The sequence below is a fragment of the Erpetoichthys calabaricus genome, chromosome 2, assembly GCF_900747795.2.
Source record: "Erpetoichthys calabaricus chromosome 2, fErpCal1.3, whole genome shotgun sequence".
Classification (NCBI taxonomy): Eukaryota; Metazoa; Chordata; class Cladistia; order Polypteriformes; family Polypteridae; genus Erpetoichthys; species Erpetoichthys calabaricus.
The window spans coordinates 169,164,291-169,187,738 of record NC_041395.2 but is presented as its reverse complement, the minus strand read 5'-3'; the positions used below and the strand labels follow the sequence as shown (position 1 = coordinate 169,187,738).

General features: G+C 41.2%; 2 protein-coding genes and 1 non-coding gene across 4 annotated transcripts in view; all 3 read left to right on the top strand.

Moving 5' to 3' along the window:
• LOC114644824 (F-box only protein 27-like) overlaps positions 1-8,343 on the top strand; it is a 64,161-nt gene extending 55,818 nt beyond the window's left edge. For both annotated transcript variants that reach the window (XM_051923567.1, XM_051923568.1), the window contains exons 5-6: positions 4,609-4,744; positions 8,200-8,343. In XM_051923567.1, the coding sequence (XP_051779527.1) occupies positions 4,609-4,744; positions 8,200-8,343 (280 nt within the window). The remainder of the gene's footprint in view (positions 1-4,608; positions 4,745-8,199) is intronic.
• Positions 1-8,468, top strand: part of LOC114644825 (F-box only protein 27-like) — a 173,105-nt gene extending 164,637 nt beyond the window's left edge. Inside the window, exon 7 of the mRNA XM_051923566.1 lies at positions 8,323-8,468. Within this exon, the coding sequence (XP_051779526.1) occupies positions 8,323-8,343 (21 nt within the window). The 3' untranslated portion in view covers positions 8,344-8,468. The remainder of the gene's footprint in view (positions 1-8,322) is intronic.
• Positions 8,469-19,919: 11,451 nt separating this feature from the next.
• Positions 19,920-19,991, top strand: trnat-cgu (transfer RNA threonine (anticodon CGU)). Its single transcript has one exon. It is a non-coding gene; the product is annotated as a tRNA-Thr (tRNA).
• The last annotated feature ends 3,457 nt before the right edge of the window (positions 19,992-23,448 follow it).

The following is a 23,448-nucleotide window of genomic DNA, read 5'->3' as shown; positions in this document are numbered from 1 at the left end:
GCGTACACACTCCACTGCACTCCTTCTCGGGAATCGAACCTCAGACGTCAGCACCAGAGGCGATGCCCCTAACATTGCGCCACGGTGTGTGGTTCGTTTATTTGACAGCATGTAGATCGGGGTAATTACATTCACGGCATTCGTAGTCTGTGTCACAATCTTAATTCACGGCATTCGTAGTCTGTGTCACAATCTTATATATATATATATATATATATATATATATATATATATATTTATATATATATATACAGTATATATATATATATATATATATATATATATATATAATATAATATATATATATATATATATATATATATATATATATATATATATATATATACTGTGGTGCCCGGCGGGCGTCCATGCCCGGCCGGGACACCTAGGAGGAGTGGAGGAGGGCTTGTGCCTCCTCCAGGACACGAGGGGGCATCCTCCCTGGTTGTATTGGGGGCCACAGGTACAGAGCTTTGAAGCTCTACCCTGTAGGGGCCCGTGGCCACCGCCAGGGGGGTGCCCTGATGCCATGGGGACCCGGGACCCCAATGCTTCCGCCACACCAGGAAGTGCTGGGGGGAAGAGAAGAGGGAACACCCGGAGTGCTTCCGGGTACACAGCCGAAACTTACGCCACACTGGGGACTGTTGGTGGAAGATTACCGGGGAGCACCTGGAGCACATCCGGGTGTAGGTAAAAGGGGCCGCTTCCCTTCAGTCAGAGACAAGAGTCGGGAGGAAGAAGGATGACGTCAAGAGGAGGAGAAAGAGGCGGCCTGAAGAAGGCATTGTGTTGTGGCCAGGACTTTTGGGGTCTTTGGGGCGTTTGAGCACAGTAAGGACAATGTAAATAATTATGTAAATAAACGTGTGTTGGGGGACTTGAGCGTGTCTGCTTGTCTGTGTCCGAGCCAGTCTCCACAATATATATATATATATATATATATATATTCATGACATTCGTAGTCTGTGTCACAATCTGATTGTATGGGTGGTTACCTACCAGGTAATGCTTGTGGTTGGCCAGCAAGTCTGCTAACATCCGCCATGGTGCCCTCAGTTGTGAGAAGCAGATCATAGAATGGTTGAAATAGTTTACTGTCAAATAATGCAAAGAGTACGCGACACGTGTTTCACCCTAATTCTGGGAGTGCAGTAGAGTGTGTACGCCTGATGAGCCCAGAATTAGGGCGAAACACGTGTCGCGTACTCTTTGCATTATTTGACAGTAATCTATTTCAACCATATATAATATATATATATATAATATATATAATATATAGAACACATTCAGACACAGAAGAAGTGGGCACTTGGGCTAAAAAGTGACAAGAGGCAGGTGCTTGAGCCCCTATAGCCACCCCTTTGTCCCTATAAAAATATGAAGCATAGTTTAGCGTAAGCATATTAAGGTGTGAATGTTTCTTATCTCTTTTTTGTTTTGTTTTTTTATTTTAACCTTTGCTAGTCATTTGTTCTTTTGATTTAACACATGCTCCATGTCAATCACTGTCATGTCCATTGGTAGTGTGCACATGTAGCCATTTCCTCTGCAAGTTTATGAGGTGTTTTCGTTTTATGAGGTCTTTTCATTTTAGTGAGGTCCTGTTTCTTCTGACAGTAAACTTTGTAAAAAGGATGTCTCAAAATACCAGTTTTCAGAAAGTGTTCAGTTTGGTCTTCAACCAGTTTGGTGCACATACGGTGTAAATTCTCTAAAGAGAGCTTAGGAATAAAATATGTGAAATATAATGTAAACATAGTAAAATAGGAATAATAATAACAGTTTGTTTTCTTGACACCCAAGAACACTGTACAAAGGCAAGCCATTAATAATAATTGTACTCATTCAGTTTTCATACTTGATTTCTTCTTCTTAAACATTTATTTCTTAGTCTGTTACATTGGGGCATCTAGTAGAATTTTGAAATTGTTGAGGGAGTCGCCATGGACAAAGCTGGAAAGTACAGCTTTAAAAAACTGCAATGTTTATAGAAGATTGTGCCTCTTTAATTGCTTTACTTGCATTTCACTGAATTGTGATTGCGTATCATTGTCAGAGTTTCAAACAAATGCACTACTTTGATATAAATGAAAATAATATTGATCTTAAATTTTTCATCTATTTTTAATATCTAAAATGCACTTCTTTTTTTTTAATTTTATTAACTCTTGAACTTCTGTGAAATCCCACAAGAAGAATCCAATTGTCTTTATATGGTTTATCTTTTTTTTAAAAAAATGAAGAATTTTTTTAAAATATAAATTTTTAAAACTGTTGAATGATAATTGGGGATTTTTAGCATTTTGACAACCCTACTAGGAAGTAGTGAAGTAGTGTCTACATGCAAGAGTTTGATAACATTTTTTACATTGTTTAAAGTAAATAATTTTTATGTATTGTTGGAGGAATGTCTTGGGCCAACTATATGAGAATTTATGCATTAATTTATTTTATAGTCTTGCTTAACCAAAATTAGGATTGTGGCAGTAATAGGTGCAACGTAGGAACCCAGTGATGGGCCTTCATAGGATATAGGCATGCCAGAGTAATTTACAGTAAATGACACCGGTTAACCTAGCAGCATGTATTTGTCTTGTGGGAGAAGACTGGAATCCTAAGAAAGCCTGGATGAACACAGAGAGGAAAACAAATCTGCACACTTGAGATGTAAAACAAAATGTTGTCTCTATTGGTAATCAACCTAACAAATAAGGTCAGCTGTTTGTATACTTTACATTTGTTAACAATTGGACCAAAGCTGTGAACTACCATTAGAACCATCTCACCCAAAAGTAGGAAACTAGAGGAGACAATTGCCCATTAGTGTTCTCAGAAGTTGCCATCCTGCTAGAACTCCACCAAGAACATGGCATGGCTGTTTCTGTGATCACTAAAACATCCTAGAACAACATCTAGGGATCAGTAAGCTTCTCTGACCACAATCAACGTTAGTATTCATAATTACATGATGACAATTGTCATCTGTTTAAACAAAAATGTAAAAAAAAACTAAGGGAACAAACTGTATTCAAGAAAATTGATAATTTAAACAAAACAAATAAATAAAGGAAATCTTTGACCTGTACCACATTTTCCAGTTCAGTCCTAGAATTCATAGACAACAGACATGTCTACATAATAAGGAAGGGGTAAAAAGGAAATGTTAATTCACATCTACGTTTCTCTTAGCCCATCATTATGTGGCTACTTTGATATGGTATACTGGAGAAAAAGGTAAGAGAAAAAATAAGCTTAGGAAAGATGAAAATGATTAGGAAAAAAAACAGGAAAAAGTAAAAAATGGAAAATCAAACTTGAGTAAATAATTTCATTATCAGACCAGGTTTTACGGCCCAAGTCCTCAATGAGTGGAGTTTGCAAGTTCTCCACGTGTTTGCTTGGGTTTCCACCAGGCGTTCCCATTAACCCACCTCCCCCAGTCCAATAACATGCAGGTCAGGTAAATTGGTGACCGTAAATTGGCCCTAGTGTGTGGTTGGGGTTGATGTGTGTGTGTGTGTGTGTGTGTGTGTGTGTGTGTTCGTTCACTGTGATGGATTGGCGCCTTGTCCAGGGTTTGTTCCTGCCTTGAGATGATGACCCTGTCCAGGACTGACTGACATTACAAGAAGAAACAACAGAGCTGGTTAGCACAGCTGCCAAGTGACACATTTGTATTCTAGGGCCATTTCTTTACTTACCTCCTCCTTCTTGTTTCATTATGTGTGGTGTTGGGGTCTCCAGCTATTGATCATTTTTATTCTTTTGCTTCTTTGATGTTTTCTCCCCATACCCTCTAGCTTTTCCCCTAGGTTTTTTTCCTTCATATTTTATTTCAAAACACCTTTTTGGGATCCCTAATTTTCATTCTTCCTTGTTATATGTCTATACTACTGTAACTTTTTTTGTTTTATGATTTCCATGACTGGTTGTGTTTCCAGTTGTTCACATATTTTTTTTATTTTGTTCATCCAGTATTGCCCAAAATTCTGTAGTGTACAATAATGTTGGTACATATTTAGTTTTTATATAGATGGAATTTTCTTTTTATTCTGTATTACCAAGTTAGGAAAATGCTCGTCTTGTGAAATTTAAGAACTAAACTTTGAGATCTGTAAGAGAACCTGAAAGTAGTGGTTCTATCTTGTTAACCATTTGGGACAGTTCTCAGATGAGATGTTGGTCAAAATTTGTCCAGGGGTCTATGAACGTAGGAAGCATCAGGATACCACTGTTAGTGCTATAGGTCAGGTAAGAGGTTGAATCCAAGGGAGCAATTTATTTTTCACAAAAGATATCAAATGTTTTTCTTAACTTTATTTAATAGATGCAGTGTCAAATTTTAATATTGTTTACTCTGGGTTATTTTTTATCTCATATTAAATTTACTGTAAAAAATGTACAATAATGCAGAATGCTTGTGTGACCATGTGTTTTCAATGAATTCCCTCTGTTGGACAGCACCTTAAATTCAAGATGTCCCTAGTAAGTGAACATGTTTTTATTGTGCAGTATTTCCCCTTCCCAACAATCTGCTACAGAGTTACCCAGGAATAAAAAGTGTGCTGCTCCATGTTTTGATTACCATTTTCTCTTTTGATACAGGTATGGTTCCATTAATGATTGTGGAGCCAAATACAAAATTGAAGTTCACCTTTTAAATTCCCAAAAGGAGCCATTGATGTCTTTTAAAAAGGAATACCCAGAGATTCCACAGTGGAATAACTGCTCCTATAATAAGGTATGAAATATATCGTGTGCATCTCTCCAATATAATAATACATGACGGCAAGGTGAAAAATTAGTATTACTGCATTAACCAAAAAAAATTGAAATTAATGTGTCATTTATATTAATGGCTAATTTCAAATGCACATGAAAAGTGTCAAAATTGCTTCTTCATCCATGACCCTCATGGTATGCTATGGTGAATTTCCATTTCCTCGTAATATCACATGTAAATCTGAACCCAGCAATGGAAAGATGTCATTTTTTATAAAACAAAACATAATTTTCCACACTGGAACTTGCATCCATTACTTCTGTCATATCAAAATGATATCATTAAAAAAAACTACAGAGTGGTTCACATGTGACTTGAACTTTTATATTAGTGTAGAATTTCTACATATGAGTTATGTTTCTACACAGTCTACAATACAGTAAACATTAATATTTTTTGCTCTAATTTTTATCTTCCTGCATGCTATTCATCTTTTTGTCTACTAATCTTCAATAGCCTTTACTTGAAAGCCAGATGATGCATGGTCAACTTATTTTATGTACAAGAAGAAGTAAGGAAAACAATGAAGGATTCTTTTGTAGGAGCCAAAGGCAAGCTGTGAAGAAAAGCTATTCTCAGGACTGTTGACACGTTCCTAGCACACATTGTTTTGAGAGAGATGTAGAGGAAAGTGCATTTACAGCAAATCAATCTGATCTTAATTAAGGTGTTAGTCAAGAGTATTGTGATTTAAATTACAGTAATTCTTATCAAAATGTGCTTGCTTGTGAAACGATATGAAACCACATCAGTCTGATGTTCCTCTCACCAGTTTCAGTGCTTTAATAAGTCATTGCAGAGCATGCCTGCCAACTCTCTGACTTGTCTCTTGTTTTACTACAGTGCCACAGTACCGTGAGCAAAAACACAAACCTGTATGGTTAAGAAGAACATTTTTATGACAAAGTCACTTCTGTTTATTAAATATTTTAATATCAAACGCTAACATATTCCAAAACATGTGCAGACATTTAAGTGATCTTATTATTTTCGCAGGATCCAGCAATACTAAAATGGTTGTCACATAACTCTAAACACTATAAATCAAATGTTTTGTATTTGTGGTGTTGTTCACCTCTGTTTATCACCACATATGCCATCCATCCATCCATTATCCAACCCGCTATATTCTAACTACAGGGTCACGGGGGTCTGCTGGAGCCAATCCCAGCCAACACAGGGTGCAAGGCACCACAGGGCATGCACACACACACACACACACACTAGGGACAATTTAGAATTGCCAATGCACCTAACCTGCATGTTTTTGGACTGTAGGAGGAAACCGGAATATCCGGAGGAAACCCACGCAGACACGGGGAGAACATGCAGACTCCACGCAGGGAGAACCCAGGAAGCAATCCCGGGTCTCCTTACTGCGAGGCAGCAGCGCTACCCACTGCGCCACCGTGCCGCCCTCACCACATATTAATTCAATAATTTCCAGTATATACAGTGTGTAGCTCTATATCTTTTTTAAATTTCAGCCCTATCCAAAATGTTTTCAGGGCAAGATTCAACCTGTGAACATTGCAATCGAGCTCCAGCCTCACTGGCCATATGTTCTGTGTGTGTACCGTATTAACAACATTTTGTACAAAAACCTTTGCATGTCTATCAGATAGCCTTGGTGTCACAATCACTCCTAACCCTTTAACAACTGGGTTCGGTGTATTCCCACTGTGGCAAGCGGCTGGGGGTGGCACCCAGCCGGGATGCCAAGTAGGACCGGAAGAGGGCTTACGCCTCCTCCAGAACATGACGGGGCAACTGCCCTGGTGGCTTTGGGGACCACGGGAACTGAGCTTGGAATCTCAACCCTATAGAGGCCCGTGGTCACCGAGCCTAATGGAGCCTGGGAAACATTCACTTCCACCACACCTGGGAAGATGGAGGAAGAGTGTCATCAGGCACCTGGAGCACATCTGGGTGGGAATAAAAGGGGCTGCCTCCCTACAATCAGAGAGCTAGAGTCGGGAGTAGGAGCAAGACGAAGCACCCGTGAAGAGAGGAAAGGAGGCCCACATACAGGGAGAGAAAGGCCCGTGTTGGGAGTGATTAGTGCTGGGAGACTGTGTGCTGTACGGGACTATGTTTCAGTAATAAACGTGTATTTTATAAAGAAGTGGTGTCTGTCTCGTGGTGTTCGGACCCAGGTCTCACACCAGATTGCCTTAAAGTGGAGACAAAGAAACTGTAATTTCCTTTACTACACTACTAGCATGTAGACTTATCTTACTCAACTGGAAGAATCCCAACCCACCATCTTTAAGTCAGTAGAACTGATGTTTTATTCTACATGAAATCAGAAAAAAACCTAATTCTCACTCAGAGGATATGTTCAAATCTGTTTTAAAACATGGCAGGATCTAATCAATAACATTTTAGAATAATCTATATCAGGGAAAGGATACTCATCCTTCTTTGTTGCTTCAAAGATTTACTTTTTTGGCTAGCTCTCCTCTATTTCTTTTGGGTGGGGATTGAATTTTGATTTTGTTAAGTTTGACTTGATTGTATGGATTGTTGTTTGCTTTCAATGAAAATCAATTTAAAAAATCAGCCTGTTATTCCAATACAAGATAGAACAAGAGTTAACAGTGTGAAGGAACACTAAAGCTAAACAAAGAATAAAATAGTCCCCTTGGGAACATCTTGATGCACATGTGCTGGTTGTGCAGAATCGTCTGAATACACGTGGCCACGCCAAAGGAGAATGATAAATAATGCTGCAATTATATCTTTTTATGTTTCACTTTGTAGTTATGTTCTTGTAATGTTTCATTTGTGCAGGTCAGTTTTGGGTTTGGTGCATATGTTGGGCAAAATAGGAGTTATGGTCTACTGTGGTGGCTCTCTTTATTTTATCATCTTTTGCATTTTCTCCACATAATTTCACTGATAAATTTCCATTTTATTTTTGACCTCTGGGTTACACATGCAAAATGCAGTAAGTCACAAAAGGTATGGAGTCATTATTCGCACTTTATGTCTGTTACCTAGAGTGAAATAAAAGTTTGCGTGAAATTCATACAAGATATCTAAAAATATGTCATATTTGTAATTAGCAGCTTCTTAAACTGCTTGCATTGTAATGTAATATGACATGTATTTGTATTCCCCAAAATAGTATTTGTATGATCAGTGGAAATATGTAAAAATAAAGACTATTTCAGTTTAGTGTGGTTTCAAAATAAGGGAAAAGGTGACTGTCTTTGTAGTAACGTAATAAATAATGCATTCTTTTATTGCCTATTTAATCATTTAGTTACATTCACTGCAGATGAATGAGTCCCGTTCTCTTTTAACGAGAAACTGTGATATATGTGTGATAAAAATACTCCTTTCCGCTTTGTAAATTGCTATTTGTCATTTAACCTTTTGTTATCCTTTTCTCTTCCCCTCAACTGCAGGTCCAACATGTTTTCTGCAACTATGGGCCAGGTGTGCGCTTTGTTGTCTTCTCCCATCAAAGAACAGACGATAACTTTTGGGCAGAGCACAATGGAGTGCGGATGGCCAACAGTACTGTTAAGGTTATTCCTGATAATTGTTGAAAGGAGATTATTTAAAAGAAGACTTTTTTTGTAATTTTGTCTGTTTGATGCTGTACAGAAGAGTTATGTACTTATATGCAATTATGCTAATATGTCTGTCTAAAATCATTTTATTTATGTTTTACAACAAATATTTTAAAATCTTAAGAAATAAATACCATAAAGTCATTCTAATAATTATATAATTTGATTGTTAGAATGAAAATAAAATGTATGCAAGCTAATAAATTAAAATTAAGTGCCAATGTTCTTGTACTGTTCATTTTTTTATGTTGTAAAACAAGAAGTAGACAAGAAAAAAGGTATGGGGGCATCTCCGTCACCCTGCATAATATAAATGCAAAAAAAAGCAATTTTTTAACAAAGAAAGTGTCAACATCTTTTGTCCAATGTAGTACTGATTCAAAGGTGGCCGAACTGCTGGTCATATGAGGTCCAGATAGGGAAGGGCAGGTCCAGAAGGGTGGAAAAGAAGTGTCATCAGAGGGGGAACACTCATCAGTCTTCCATTCTGCAAAGGGAGGAAGAGAGAAGGCATTAACACACAGCGCCAACATCTGGTTGGGCATATAATTACTATCAGCAGAGACATTAAGCTGCCTCCCAAGCGTATGCGCGTGACAACATGTTTCATGAAAATATTATCTCTCATTCATAGACTACCTTTTCCTTCTGGTCTGATTCCTGGTTTTGTGTATATTGCTGCCATGATAAATTCTAAAAAGCAGAGATACAAATAGGAATCTGTCAGAATTTTTGGAAATCAATCACACACCTCAAGAAAACCTGAATAATCCATCCATCCATTTTTCAACCCGCTGAATCCAAGCACAGGGTCACGGGGGTCTGCTTGAGCCAATCCCAGCCAACACAGGGTACAAGGCAGGAACCAATCCCGGGCAGGGTGCCAGCCCATCGCAGAACCTAAATACTTGATCACCATAATACAATTCACATGACTGCAATATCAAAAAATAGCGGTCAATAGTATAATTAACTTTAGAACACTACCCCTAGATGTGATTTTTGTCATAGCTATCTGTTATGTTATGATGCTTGTCAGTGCTCTATCCCGTAGTTTGTATGTTTTGCTTATCTCACTATACTGATATGGAAAAGTAATCCATGATTATCCACACTGGATCCCTGAGGCAACAGTACGAACACTGCACCACCAAAATGTAGCAAGTCTTTTAGTGTAGTTCATTAGTTTCCTAACAGGGAGATTGAATCCTTATGTTAAAATCTCATGAAACAAGCAGAAAATACTGCGTGAGCTGCTAGTATGTGGTCTGTTTTTGGTGTACTGGTTAAATTAATTAAAAAATATGTCTTCCACTGTAGGCTACTGCAAAGTGTTCAATATTAAAATATTTATGCAAGAGTTTTACATAGCTTTAAATATGGTAAATAACTTTATTTGTCCCCAGGGAGAAGTTTGCAGAAGCTCAATAAATAAATAATATTAATTTGACAACAAACCATACTCAAATGTACAACCAAATGATGAAAAAACAAGACAACTATCAAGATAGAAAACTTCTGACTTTTAGTCCCAGACACTGTGTATCATAATGCAGGCGTATTAATGGTGGTATAAGGAGCCCCAGTAGCGTTTCTTGACACATTTCTGCTGAATGATTTGTTGGCTGAAAGTACTGTGTTGTGTCAGAGAGAGGATATGCAACATTGTTCATAATGGCACTCAGTTTTGTTTTAATTCCCTCCTTTGCTAGATTCAGGAGTGTGTCCCATAACTGAGCCAGCCTTTAAAATCAACTTACTGATTTGGTGAGCCACTCTTGAAGTGATGTTACCAGCCCAGGACACCACAGCATAGAAAATCATACTGGGCATCACAGAGTTTTAGGAGATGTGAAGATGTCACTACCCACATTAAAGGAACACAGTCTCCTACTGTATGAAAAAAAGAGTCAGCTCTGCCCTTTCTTATATTTTTCCTCTGTATAACAAGACCAGTCCAGCCTGTCATTGATGTGGACCCCCAAGTACTTGTAGGAGTGCACCACCACTACATCCACTCCCTGAAAAGTGACCAGACTCTTTCGTGTGACAAAAATCAAGAACCAATTCAATGGTTTTATGGATGTTAAGCTGTAGACTGTTTTCTTTTCACCAAGAAACAAACCATCTGACACCTACTGTTTGCTCTGTCTCATCCCCCATAATTTCAGAATCATCAGAAAATTTCTGCAAAAGAACTGATGTCCTTGTGGTGCTTCAGTGTTGCTCACGTCCACATCCTTGAGTCTCACAAACTGCAGTCAGACCGACAGATACAGTAACTGTGGATAGATAATGTTCTCCCATTTGACAGATATTAATCAATAGTAATTCAAAGAGACAGTGAATGACTGACTGACTAACAGTGACCATGTTCAGTGGTCACATCTTTTCATAGACCACCATTTAGATTAGATTAGATCAGATCAGATTGCATATACTTTATTAATCCTAAGGGGAAAATTCAAGTGCATCTAGCAGCAAAAATAAAGTACAATGATACAGACTAAGGCACAATATAAGACAACAGAAAATACATATAATTAATACTATGCCAGCAATAAGTAGTACTTTCAAGTCTGTACTATCTTCCTTTGGGCTCCGGCTGGGAGTGAAGGGAGAGAAGTCAGGAGGAAGTGTCTGAAGTGCCTGATAGCAGCAGGCAGAAAAGATCCCTAGATGAGCTTCTTGCACCCTGGAGAAATGACCCTGTGGCTAAAAGTGCTCCAAGAAATTATCTCCCTGGAGTGAATGGGTAAAATTGTTCATGTTGACATCCAATTTTTCCACCATCCTTTTTTCTCAACAACCTCCCTAGTGTTCTGAGTCAGTCCTAAGATAGGACTGGCTTTACTAATAAATTTGTTCAGATATTTAGCATTGCCTGAACTCTAAGTTGCCTTCCCAGGACATCACCGCATAAAACAACACACTGGCTACTGGACTACTGAAACATTTCCAGCAGCTTGCTGCACACATCAAACAACCTGAATCTCCACAGGAAGTATAATCTGCTCTGGCCTTTCTTATACAGCACCACTGTGTTGTCAGACCAGTTCAGTTTGCTTTTCATATGGATCCCCAGGCACTTATAGCTTTGCATGACCTCCACTTCCTCTCCCTGAATGGTGTCTGGTCTCAGGGGCTCTCTAACACATCAGAGGCCCATCACTAACTCTTTTGTTTTGTTGATGATGATCGGCAGATAGTGCTCCCTGTACCACAAGACAAAGTCCTCCACCACCCTCTTGTACTCTGACTCATCTCCATTATCAGTATGAAAGAGTTGTCTGAGAACTTCGGTAAGTGGCAAGAGCTTATATTATACTGGAAATTGATTCTGTAGTGGTTTACATTAAGGGATACAGGACAGTTCCCTGAGGTGCCCCAGTATTACATCTCTGACACAAAGCCTCACAAGCTGTCACCTGCTAGTCAGGTAGCCTGTGCATGATCCAGCTAATACCATAGCCATAGGAAGACTAAGTCCTAGAATTTAGGATGAAACCCAAATTTCTTTTATCCAGCCTCTGGAAAGAACATTTTTGTATCTACGCAGGTGGGTGTATGTGGAAAGTCACTGTTAAATGGATAAACGGAACGACGCATCCATTTCCTAGTTTAGTTTATTCAGATTCGTCTGCTGTACTTTAATTTTGTCCTTTCTGTTTATGACGTTGCTGTCTAATAAGGCATACATATAACTCATGTTTATATATATATATATAGAAACTATTATAATTCACGTAAATACAATTCTCTTAAGCTTTTTAATATTTATCGTTTAGGTATTACCTTTAGAGTCTGAGTTCATTTACTACTCTAACACAGCGCACTGTCGCGTTGAGGATAAAACGTTCCCTCGCGTCTCATGAGCGCCGCGTACTATTATAGCTAAACGCAGTTTATTTTGCCGCAAAATCTGATGACAATAAGTTTCCATAATTCACATTTGCTCTTTGGCGAACTGGACTTTAGTATTCTGCATTGAAAAGTGGCAGGAAATCGCAAGTAATGCCTTTATTACCATTCAGCCGTTAAGTGTTAGCATTGCACAAGCGACCGCACGCTGCCTGTCACGTGGTGCCGTTTCACCAATGATTGTTAGCTTGTTTTTTTTTTTTTTTTTTTTTTTTTATGAAACTACAAGATCTTAGGCACGAAAGACTGGCAGGCAGGTGAGCAGGTACGGTAGGCGGACTTTTTTTTTAGTCGTACAAGAGATTCGGTTGAAGGAGGAAAGTGCAAACACTACGTATATTTACACAGGTACAAGGAAATAATCGTTACCATCCATCCATCCATCCATCCATCCATTGTCTCCCGCTTATCCGAGGTCGGGTCGCGGGGGCAGCAGCTTGAGCAGAGATGCCCAGACTTCCCTCTCCCCGGCCACTTCTTCTAGCTCTTCCGGGAGAATCCCAAGGCGTTCCCAGGCCAGTTTAGAGACATAGTCCCTCCAACGTGTCCTGGGTCTTCCCCGGGGCCTCCTCCCGGTTGGACGTGCCCGGAACACCTCCCCAGGGAGGCGTCCAGGAGGCATCCTGATCAGATGCCCGAGCCACCTCATCTGACTCCTCTCGATGCGGAGGAGCAGCGGCTCTACTCTGAGCCCCTCCCGGATGACTGAGCTTCTCACCCTATCTTTATGGGAAAGCCCAGACACCCTGCGGAGGAAACTCATTTCAGCCGCTTGTATTCGCGATCTCGTTCTTTCGGTCACTACCCATAGCTCATGACCATAGGTGAGGGTAGGAACATAGATCGACTGGTAAACTGAGAGCTTTGCCTTGCGGCTCAGCTCCTTTTTCACCACTATAGACCGATGCAGAGCCCGCATCACTGCGGACGCCACACTGATCCGCCTGTCGATCTCCCGCTCCATTCTTCCCTCACTCGTGAACAAGACCCCGAGATACTTGAACTCCTTCACTTGGGGCAGGATCTCGCTCCCAACCCTGAGAGGGCACTCCACCCTTTTCCGGCTGAGGACCATGGTCTCGGATTTGGAGGTGCTGATTCCCATCCCAGCCGCTTCATACTCAGCTGCGAACCGATGCAGAGAGAGCTGAAGATCATGGCCTGATGAAGCAAACAGGACAACATCATCTGCAAAAAGCAGTGACCCAATCCTGAGTCTACCAAACCGGACCTCCTCAACACCCTGGATGTGCCTAGAAATTCTGTCCATAAAAGTTATGAACAGAATCGGTGACAAAGGGCAGCCCTGGTGGAGTCCAACTCTCACTGGAAACGGGTTCGACTTACTGCCGGCAATGCGGACCAAGCTCTGACACCGGTTGTACAGGGACCGAACAGCCCTTATCAGGGGGTCCGGTACCCCATACTCCTGGAGCACCCCCCACAGGATTTCCCAAAGGACACAGTCGAACGCCTTTTCCAAGTCCACAAAACACATGTAGACTGGTTGGGCGAACTCCCATGCACCCTCCAGGACTCTGCTAAGGGTGTAGAGCTGGTCCACTGTTCTGCGACCAGGACGAAAACCACACTGTTCCTCCTGAATCCAAGGTTCGACTATCCAACGGACCCTCCTTAGGAGTGTGATCCCTCTGTAGTTGGAACACACCCTTTGGTCCCCCTTCTTAAAGAGGGGGACCACCACCCCGATCTGCCAATCCAGAGGCCCTGTCCCTGATGTCCATGCAATGTTGTAGAGACGTGTCAACCAAGACAGTCCTACAACATCCAGAGCCTTGAGGAACTCCGGGCGTATCTCATCCACCCCCGGGGCCCTGCCACCAAGAAGTTTTTTGACCACCTCTGTGACCTCAGTCCCAGAGATGGGGGAGCCCACCTCCGAGTCCCCAGACTCTGCTTCCTCATTGGAAGGCATGTTACTGGGATTGAGGAGGTCTTCGAAGTACTCTCCCCACCGACCCACAACGTCCCGAGTCGAGGTCAGCAGTGCACCATCCCCACCATATACAGTGTTGACACTGCACTGCTTCCCCCTCCTGTGATGCTGGACAGTGGACCAGAATCTCCTCAAAGCCATCCGAAAGTCATTCTCCATGGCCTCCTCAAATTCCTCCCATGCCCGAGTTTTTGCTTCAGCAACCACCGAAGCCGCATTCCGCTTGGCCTGCCGGTACCTATTAGCTGCCTCCAGAGTCCCACAGGACAAAAGGGACCGGTAGGACTCCTTCTTCAGCTTGACAGCATCCCTCACCGCCGGTGTCCACCAATGGGTTCGGGGATTGCCGCTACAACAGGCACCGACCACCTTACGGCCACAGCTCCGGTCAGCCGCCTCAACGGAACATGACCCATTCGGACTCAATGTCCCCCACCTCCCTCGGAATGTGGTCGAAGTTCTGCCAGAGGTGGGAGTTGAAGCTACTTCTGACAGGGGGCTCTGCCAGACGTTCCCAGCAGACCCTCACAACACGTTTGGGTCTACCAGGCCTGACCGGCATCCTCCCCAACCATCGAAGCCAACTCACCACCAGGTGGTGATCAGTTGACAGCTCCGCCCCTCTCTTCATCCGAGTGTCCAACACATGTGGCCACAAGTCTGATGACATGACCACAAAGTCGAGGCCTAGAGTGTCCTGGTGCCAAGTGCACATATCAACACCCCTATGCTTGAACATGGTGTTCGTTATGGACAATCTGTGATGAGCACAGAAGTCCAATAACAAAACACCACTCGGGTTCAGATCGGGGGGGCCATTCCTCCCAATCACGACGCCCTTCCAGGTCTCACTGTCATTGCCCACGTGAGCATTGAAGTCTCCCAGCAGTACGAGGGAGTCCCCAGAAGGTATGCCCTCTAGCACCCCCTCCAGGGACTCCAAAAAGGGTGGGTACTCCGAACTGCTGTTCAGTGCATACGCACAAACAACAGTTAGGACCCGTCCCCCCACCCGAAGGCAGAGGGAGGTTACCCTCTCGTCCACCGGGGTAAACCCCAATGAACAGGCTCCATGTCGGAGGGCAATAAGTATGCCCACACCCGCTCGGCGCCTCTCACCGGGGGCAACTCCAGAGTGGTACAGAGTCCAGCCCCTCTCAAGGAGATTGGTTCCAGAGTCCAAGCTGTGCGTTGAGGTGAGCCCAACTATATCTAGCTGGAACCTCTCAACCTCGAGCACAAGCTCAGGCTCCTTTCCCTTCAGAGAGGTGACATTCCATGTCCCAAGAGCCAGCTTCTGTAGCCAAGGATCGGACTGCCAAGGTCCCCGCCTTCGGCCACCACCCAACTCACACTGCACCCGACTTTCTTGGCCCCTCCCATAGGTGGTGAGCCCATGGGAAGGGGGACCCACGTTGCCTCTTTGGGCTGTGCCCAGCCGAGCCCCATGGGTGCAAGCCCCCGCCACCAGGCGCTCGCCATCGAGCCCCACCTCCAGGCCTGGCTCCAGAGGGGGGCCCCGGTGACCTGCGTCTGGGCAAGGGAAAACGTCATCCAAATTTTTTATTCATCATAGAAGGTCTTTTGAACCGCACTTTGTCTCATCCCTCACCTAGGACCAGTTTGCCTTGGGTGACCCTACCAGGGGCATAAAGCCCCGGACAACAGAGCTCCTAGGATCATTGGGACACGCAAACCCCTCCACCACGATAAGGTGGCGGTTCGAGGAGGGGTTAGCCTAAGATAAATATTTTAAATAAAAATTGTAATTTCTATTGTAAAGGTTAAGAGAGTTTCAAATTATTTCTAATTAAGTTCTGTTAAATATATTTAGAATCAATGAATCCTTAATTTGAACATTTTTTTGTTTACAGTTAGCCTGCATCATACATTAATAACCTTTTAATTTTTATTTTAACTATTATTTTTTATTGAATTAAAAACCCTTTCTCATACAGTAAATGCTTAAAATTGTTAAGTGATGTGGATGAAATTTGTTTCTGGGGCCCTCTGGGATTAGAGGCCCTGGAGCTTAAGCTTCATTAGTTTCATAGCAGATCTGCCCCTACCATTGAAAAAGTTCGTCAATAACAGATCCATGACAGTCATCCTTACCTTCTAAAAGACTCAGCAGAAATGTTTCATCCAAAGATTTTAAGGGCTGTCTGTCTATGGCAAGTCAAATTACAAAATAAACAGAAAAGAAGATGGAGAGTAACCTTGAGGTGACCCAGTGGATGAAGGAAGCTCATGTTCAGTTTTTTTAGGTAAGGAAGACAAAAGGTTTCAAGATAAGGTACAATAGTTCTATTCAATAATTATAGTACCATAGAGTGGTAACATCTTACATGTTGAGTGTATAAGTTATATATTTCATTGTATTCTAACATGTGACAATATTGATAAACCTACTTAAACACATATTAAATAAGCCTATTAAACACACACACACACACACACACACACACACACACACACGCACATTCATAAAATATTATATATATATATATATATATATATATATATATATATATATATATATATATATATATATATATACTGTATGTATATATTATATATATATATATATATATATATATATATATATATATATATATATATATATATATATATATATATATACAATACAATATATATACTGTATATATATATATATTGTGGTGGACGGCCGGGTTCCATACCCGGCTGGGACGCCCCTTTGATACTGGATCCAGGAGAACACCCATGACCTACACCTTACGTCCCCCTGAACACTATTGTGGAACACCGGAGCTCATCCCTGTTGGGCTCCATAGCCACTGCCAGGGGAGCTGAACGGCTTACCAAGCCCATGTAGGCGATAATGCAGCCACACCCGAAAGTGCAGCCTTAATTAGGTTAATTATGACCTGAAGCACTTCTAGGTGGGCTATAAAACAAGCTGACACCCACCACTCAGGGCACCAGAATCGGGAGAAGGAGGACAAAGCTGCCTAGGAGGAGTGGAGGAGGAAGAAGAGTGGAGTTGTGTTTTAGTTTCACTTTGGGTTTTGCTTTGTGGGACTGTGCTGTGCCCGTGGGACACGAGGAAGACGTGCCCCACGGGTGAAGAAAATAAATTTGTATTTCACTTTTTATGTGTGCCTCCGTTGTCAGTCTATGTCGGGCGGGCGCCTAGATAGCGCCTTATCACAATATATAGCTAACCACCTAATAATCAGATCATGATTGAGACTTAAAAGAATGTAATACTCCAACCTTTACCCTGCCAAATAAGTGAACCAGCCGCTGTCATGCAGCATCAGAGGCTTCGTCACAGGTGTTGATGTCCAAAGTTCAATCTCTGCAAGGTGATACAAAAGTGCGTACACTTGACAAGCCCCAATAAGGACGAAACATGTGTCGTGTACTCTTTGTATTATTTGGTAGATACTGTATCACATACAGTGAGGAACATAAGTATTTGAACACCCTACGATTTTACAAGTTCTCCCACTTAGAAATCATGGAGGGGTCTGAAATTCACATTGTAGGTGCATTCCCACTGTGAGAGACAGAATGTAAAAAAAAAAAAAATTCAGGAAATCACATTGTATGATTTGTACAGAATTTTTTTGTATTGCACTGCTGCACATAAGTATTTGAACACCTGAGAAAATCAATGTTAATATTTGGTACAGAAGCCTTTGTTTGCAGTTACAGAGGTCAAACGTTTCCCGTAGTTCTTGACCAGGTTTGTACACACTGCAACAGGGATTTTGGCCCACTCCTCCACACAGATCTCCTCTAGATCTGTCAGGTTCCAGGGCTGGCACTGAGCAACACGGAAGTTTCAGCTCCCTCCAAAGATTTTCAATTGGATTTAGGTCTGGAGACTGGTTTGGCCACTCCAGAACCTTGATATGCTTCTTACGGAGCCACTTCTTGGTTATCCTTGGCTGTGTGCTTTGGGTCATTGTCATGTTGGAAGACCCAGCCACGACCCATCTTCAGTGCTCTGACTGAGGGAAGGAGGTTGTTGCTCAAAATCTCACAATACATGGCCCCATTCATCCTCTCCTTAATACAGTGCAGTCGTCCTGTCCCCTTCGCAGAAAAGCACCCCCAAAGCATGATGTTTCCACCCCCATGCTTCACAGTAGGGATGGTGTTCTTGGGATGCAACTCCTCCTTCTTTTTCCTCCAAACACAGCGAGTGAAGTTTAGACCAAAAAGTTCTATTTTGGTCTCATCTGACCACATGACTTTCTCCCATGCCTCCTCTGGATCATCCAGATGGTCACTGGCAAACTTCAGACGGGCCTGGACATGGGATGACTTGAGCAGGGGAACCTTCCATGCAATGCGTGATTTGAAACCTTGACGGCATAGTGTTCTACCGACAGTGACCTTTGAAACTGTGGTCCCAGCTCTCTTTATGTCATTGAGCAGCTCCTCCCATGTAGTTCTGGGCTGATTCCTCACCTTTCTTATCATCTGTGATACCCCACGAGGTGAGATCTTGCATGGAGCACCAGTCCGAGGGAGACTGACAGTCGTCTTTAGCCTCTTCCATTTTCTGACAATTGCTCCAACAGTTGATCTATTTTCACCAAGCTGCTTGGCAATTGCCCCGTAGCCCTTTCCAGCCTTGTGGAGGTCCACAATTTTGTCTCTGGTGTCTTTTGACAGCTCTGTGGTCTTGCCCATGGTAGTAGTTGGAGTCTGACTGACTGTGGGGTGGACAGGTGTCTTTAAAGAGCTCAGACAGGTGCTACTAATTAAGATAACTAAGTGGAGTAGAGGTGGACTTCTTAAAGGCAGAGTAACAGGTCTTTGAGAGCCAGAATTCTTGCTGATTGCCAGGTGTTCAAATACTTACGTGCAGCAGTGCAATACAAATAAATTCTGTACAAATCATACAACATGATTTCTTGAATTTTTTTTTACGTTCTGTCTCTCACAGTGGGAATGCACCTACAATGTGAATTTCAGACCCCTCCATGATTTCTAAGTGGGAGAACTTGCAAAATCGTAGGTTGTTCAAATACTTATGTTCCTCACTGTATATATATATATATATATATATATACAGTATATATGTTGCATTTTACATCATGTATACCTTTTTGTGTGCCTGCATGCCTTTATTGGCTTTATACTGTTGTTACCATTCTTGGGATATGTACATATGACAGTAAAGTTAGGCTAACATTTTTTGTGTGTATCACCAGAATGGCTGAGTGGTTAAGGTGTTGTTGAAGATCCAATGGATGAATGTCCACATGGCGTCAGGTCCTCACTTCTGGTACCCTCTATTTCAACTGCACCTTTTGCTCTATTCAGTGTCTGCTTTCAGAAAAATGCATCCTTTAGTAGGTCATGAGAGTAATTATTGGCTAACCTATCATCAGCTATGTTCAAAACACAGTTGACTTGTGGTCTTGCTTGAATCAAACATTTTTTGCTCCCATTCTACAGTATAAGGAAGGTATTACTCTTTCCAAGACTGTTTATTTCTAGTAGCATCAGCCAGCCAAAGCACACGGAAATGTGTGTAACCTGTAGTGACTTGGGAGTGTAAAATCTGGAGAATGAGAGAATTCAAGGTAAACCAATACCCTTCCTCAATCTTGAAGTAACATCCTAGTCCCCATTAGAAAAGGGGGTGGGTTGGGAGTATGTTGTGGTGGCTGGCTTTGTAGCTCAGTGGCAGAGCATTGGTCTCGTAAACCAGGGGTCGTGAGTTCAAACCTCACCAAGGCCTTTGCAGGACTTTTTAAGACCACCTCACCTGAACTGTGCTTTTTTAGATGCAAAATTTTCCCGGGTCTTGTTAGACTCAACGTAGGAATTCTGTTTTATTTCATGTTAAAAAGTAAAGGTTGTGCTTTGGTAACAGAACAGACCAAAGAGATATATTACCACAGCAGCCTGAACTGGAATTTCAGTATGAAAACAAAAGATGCACCCCATTTATTCTGTGAGCTGAGCTCATTCTGTGACAGCCATCCTGAAGTCAAAATACTATTAGTGATAAATGACCAAATATCTAGTGAAAGCACAATCTTTAACAACATATTCAATTTTCAGTTCTTAATTTCCTCTTTAATGACCTCAAGTGAGCTCTGATGTTTTCATGATGAGGAAAAAGGAAACTGAAACACAACATTTAAATTGTCACTTTTGCTTTAGCTTGTAAGGAATAAATATATTGTTATACAGAGAAACAGCAATGTCAGTGACAAGAAGGTAATCAGAATAAGAGTGAAGCATTTATTTGATCAGTTATGTCCTGGTGCCACAATGCTCTTCATTAGAATAATGGCAATGAGAAAAAGTCATTCAATCCAACAAGCTCATCAATCCTATTTAACTAGATGGTTCAAAATAATACCAAGTCATATTTTGAAGATATCTAAAGTCTTACTTTCCACCACATTACTTACTGTACTTCAGCCAACATGAGGACTACAGGGCTCTGTTTTAAGTGTGTGTTGTTAGACTTGGTGTGTTACAGGAGTAATAAGATTAAGTCCAGAACCATCATGGTCTTCACAACTCTGCCAGTCCTGTCCTTATCAAGTCATTGTCATGTGGCTGATGTAGAACCCAAAACAACATCTACATTTCAAGGTTACACACAAAGTCCTTTTAGAAAATCTCCGGCACACAACACAGCTTACAATCTCTGAGCAGCTGTGTGTATCGATCGCCCACTTTTTTTATCTAAAATATGAGAAACCTGGTTCCTTTTGCAAAATGTACCAATTTTGAAATTGTTAGAAAAATTAGTTTCCTTAAGAAAAATGTTAACAATTATGAATTGTGACATTTTTTTTCAATGGTTATCTATTTTCTCTAGCTGCTTAGAAGCATATATTATTTTGATATTATATTATATTGATTGTCCTGCGGTGGGTTGGCACCCTGTCCAGGATTAGTTCCTGCCTTGTGCCCTGTGTTGGCTGGGATTGGCTCCAGCAGACCCCCGTGACCCTGTGTTCGGATTCAGCGGGTTGGAAAATGGATGGATGGATTATATTGACCCGTTTAATTGGAAAGCAGAAAAGTAGTTAAAATACTCCAAAAAAAGTCCATACATCCTTTTCATTCAGCTCATATCGAGGGCTGCAGGCGTACTGCATAGTATGACTCCTTTGCCGTGACGGTTTAGAAGTCAGATGCACGTTTGCTCACCTGAGTGGAGGCAGTTACCTTTATCTCCACTGAGTAGATAGTGGCATTGTGATTCAAAGAGCCTTGGTTGTTCATAGACAGCCCTCCCAGTGTGAGGACATGAAGTAAAGATGTGTGGACCGTAAATGGTTTTCGCTAGTAACAAGGCAAATGATAGACAGAGCATCTGTTGATCACAAAGTGCACACACATCTGCACATGTAAAACCAGTTTAAAAGAATAAGCTGAAATTAGCAAAAAAGGAAGACGGAGGATCTGTAGTTAGCTCATTTACCAGCAGCTGTGTCTTTCAACAGTTTAAACAGAAATCTATCATTTGCTTCTTGTCCGACAGCTCTACAAAATTAGTTCAGATCTTAGTGTTACTTGTTTAAAGATAAGGTCCTTGACTCTTATCTTTAAGGTCCTTTTTTGGAAACGTAATCAATATGAGCAATCTTAAATGTAATCATTCAGTTCATCAGTACTTCCTTGGCTCTGTCCCTGGCCTACATTTTTTTATTGTTGCTTATTCATGTCTTTTCCTTATAAATTGTTTTGTTGATTTTGCTAATTAAACATTTTATGTTAGTTCAATTTTTAGTATTTAATTATTTTTATTGCTTTTGATTTTTTGTCTTAATTGCTTTGTTTTAATTACCTTTCTACCCTCATCTTGTGAAGTTGAGCCCAATGGGTGGGACCTCCCAATTAAGAAGTTGTGCAGCTAACAGTTCAGCCACCAGAGCCCCTATTGATGGGTTTGGCAGTGCCTGGCTAACCACTGGGGTATTAAGTTTGTATGATTTATCACTGATTACTGTCTTCCATTTCTCTGAAGTTTGGATGTGTCTCAGCTAAGTTTAGTTTGGTATTGTTTGGTCTTAAATCTTGGCCTTTTTGTATAGCCTGATCTTGTAGTAACTCACACTTATAAGTTCTTGTCTAATTTGGGATATTTATAACAAAGGAATTCATTTTTGATAATAGTTTTGTGTTTTGTTTTGTAATTAGAAAGTTGGTTTTTGTTAACATCTTTGATATTTGACATGTTTATATGTTTTTTTTTTCTTTTGCCATAATGATTCTGTTTACTAGGTTTACTTTTGATTTGATAAACTTCATTTTCATTCCTGTTGTTATGTATAGGGTTAAAATATGTGTATTTGTTTTATTGTTTTTCTTAATTTTGAATAATTATTTTCCATGTATTTATGTTTGTTTCTGTATATTATATATATATTGTATTGTAATTACGTACTATAATTTTAAATGTAACGTTGCAGGTGGCCATTACCTGGCTGGGACGCGATTATTCTGGAAGGACCGGGGGAGAGAGAGCAGACTTGCTGGAGGAGGGGTGAAGGCGGTGAGTAACTAAATCGAGAGAGCGGAAGAAGAAAGCAAAGGAAGTGCTTTGGAACTGTATATTCATGCTTATTTGTACTGTGCCTCAGTGGGGAGCGAGGGAAAAAGCGCTTCCCCACGAGTTCAAAAACATGTGCTGTGCTGGAACTTGTGTCCTGGAGTCTGCTTGTGTCAGGTTTGGGTGGCTGGACTGTCCCGATCAAGTCATAGTAGTTATGTTCTTTGTTGGTTAGCCCCAGGAGGCGTTCACCATAACATCTCCACTCCTGAACACTCCCTCTGGTTATTTATGCAGAGTGAGACAGCTCAGCAGTAGGCATCATTGTTGTAATTTATAGGAGTTTTGTAAGTATCGCTTTTGCTGTTTGGATTTACTAGTCTTTAATTGTTTTCTTGAATTCTGCCTCTGGACTGTGTATTGGGACTTGTTTGCTGTCGATTACCTTTTAGGTAACTACTTTTATAACTCTTTTTTGCTCTGCAGAGCTTTTGCCTTGTATTTTTGCAAAATAAATCCTTTATTTTATAAAGAGTCTTTGTTGGCCCCGATTTTGCAAGCTGAAGGTTAACAGTCATCCTTCTTGTGGGGCTGTTGTTATATTTTCTTTGGATATTACTAGTTGTTATGCCAGACTCTCATTTTTGGAGCCTCCTCCAGCTGAGGCCTGAAGGCACCT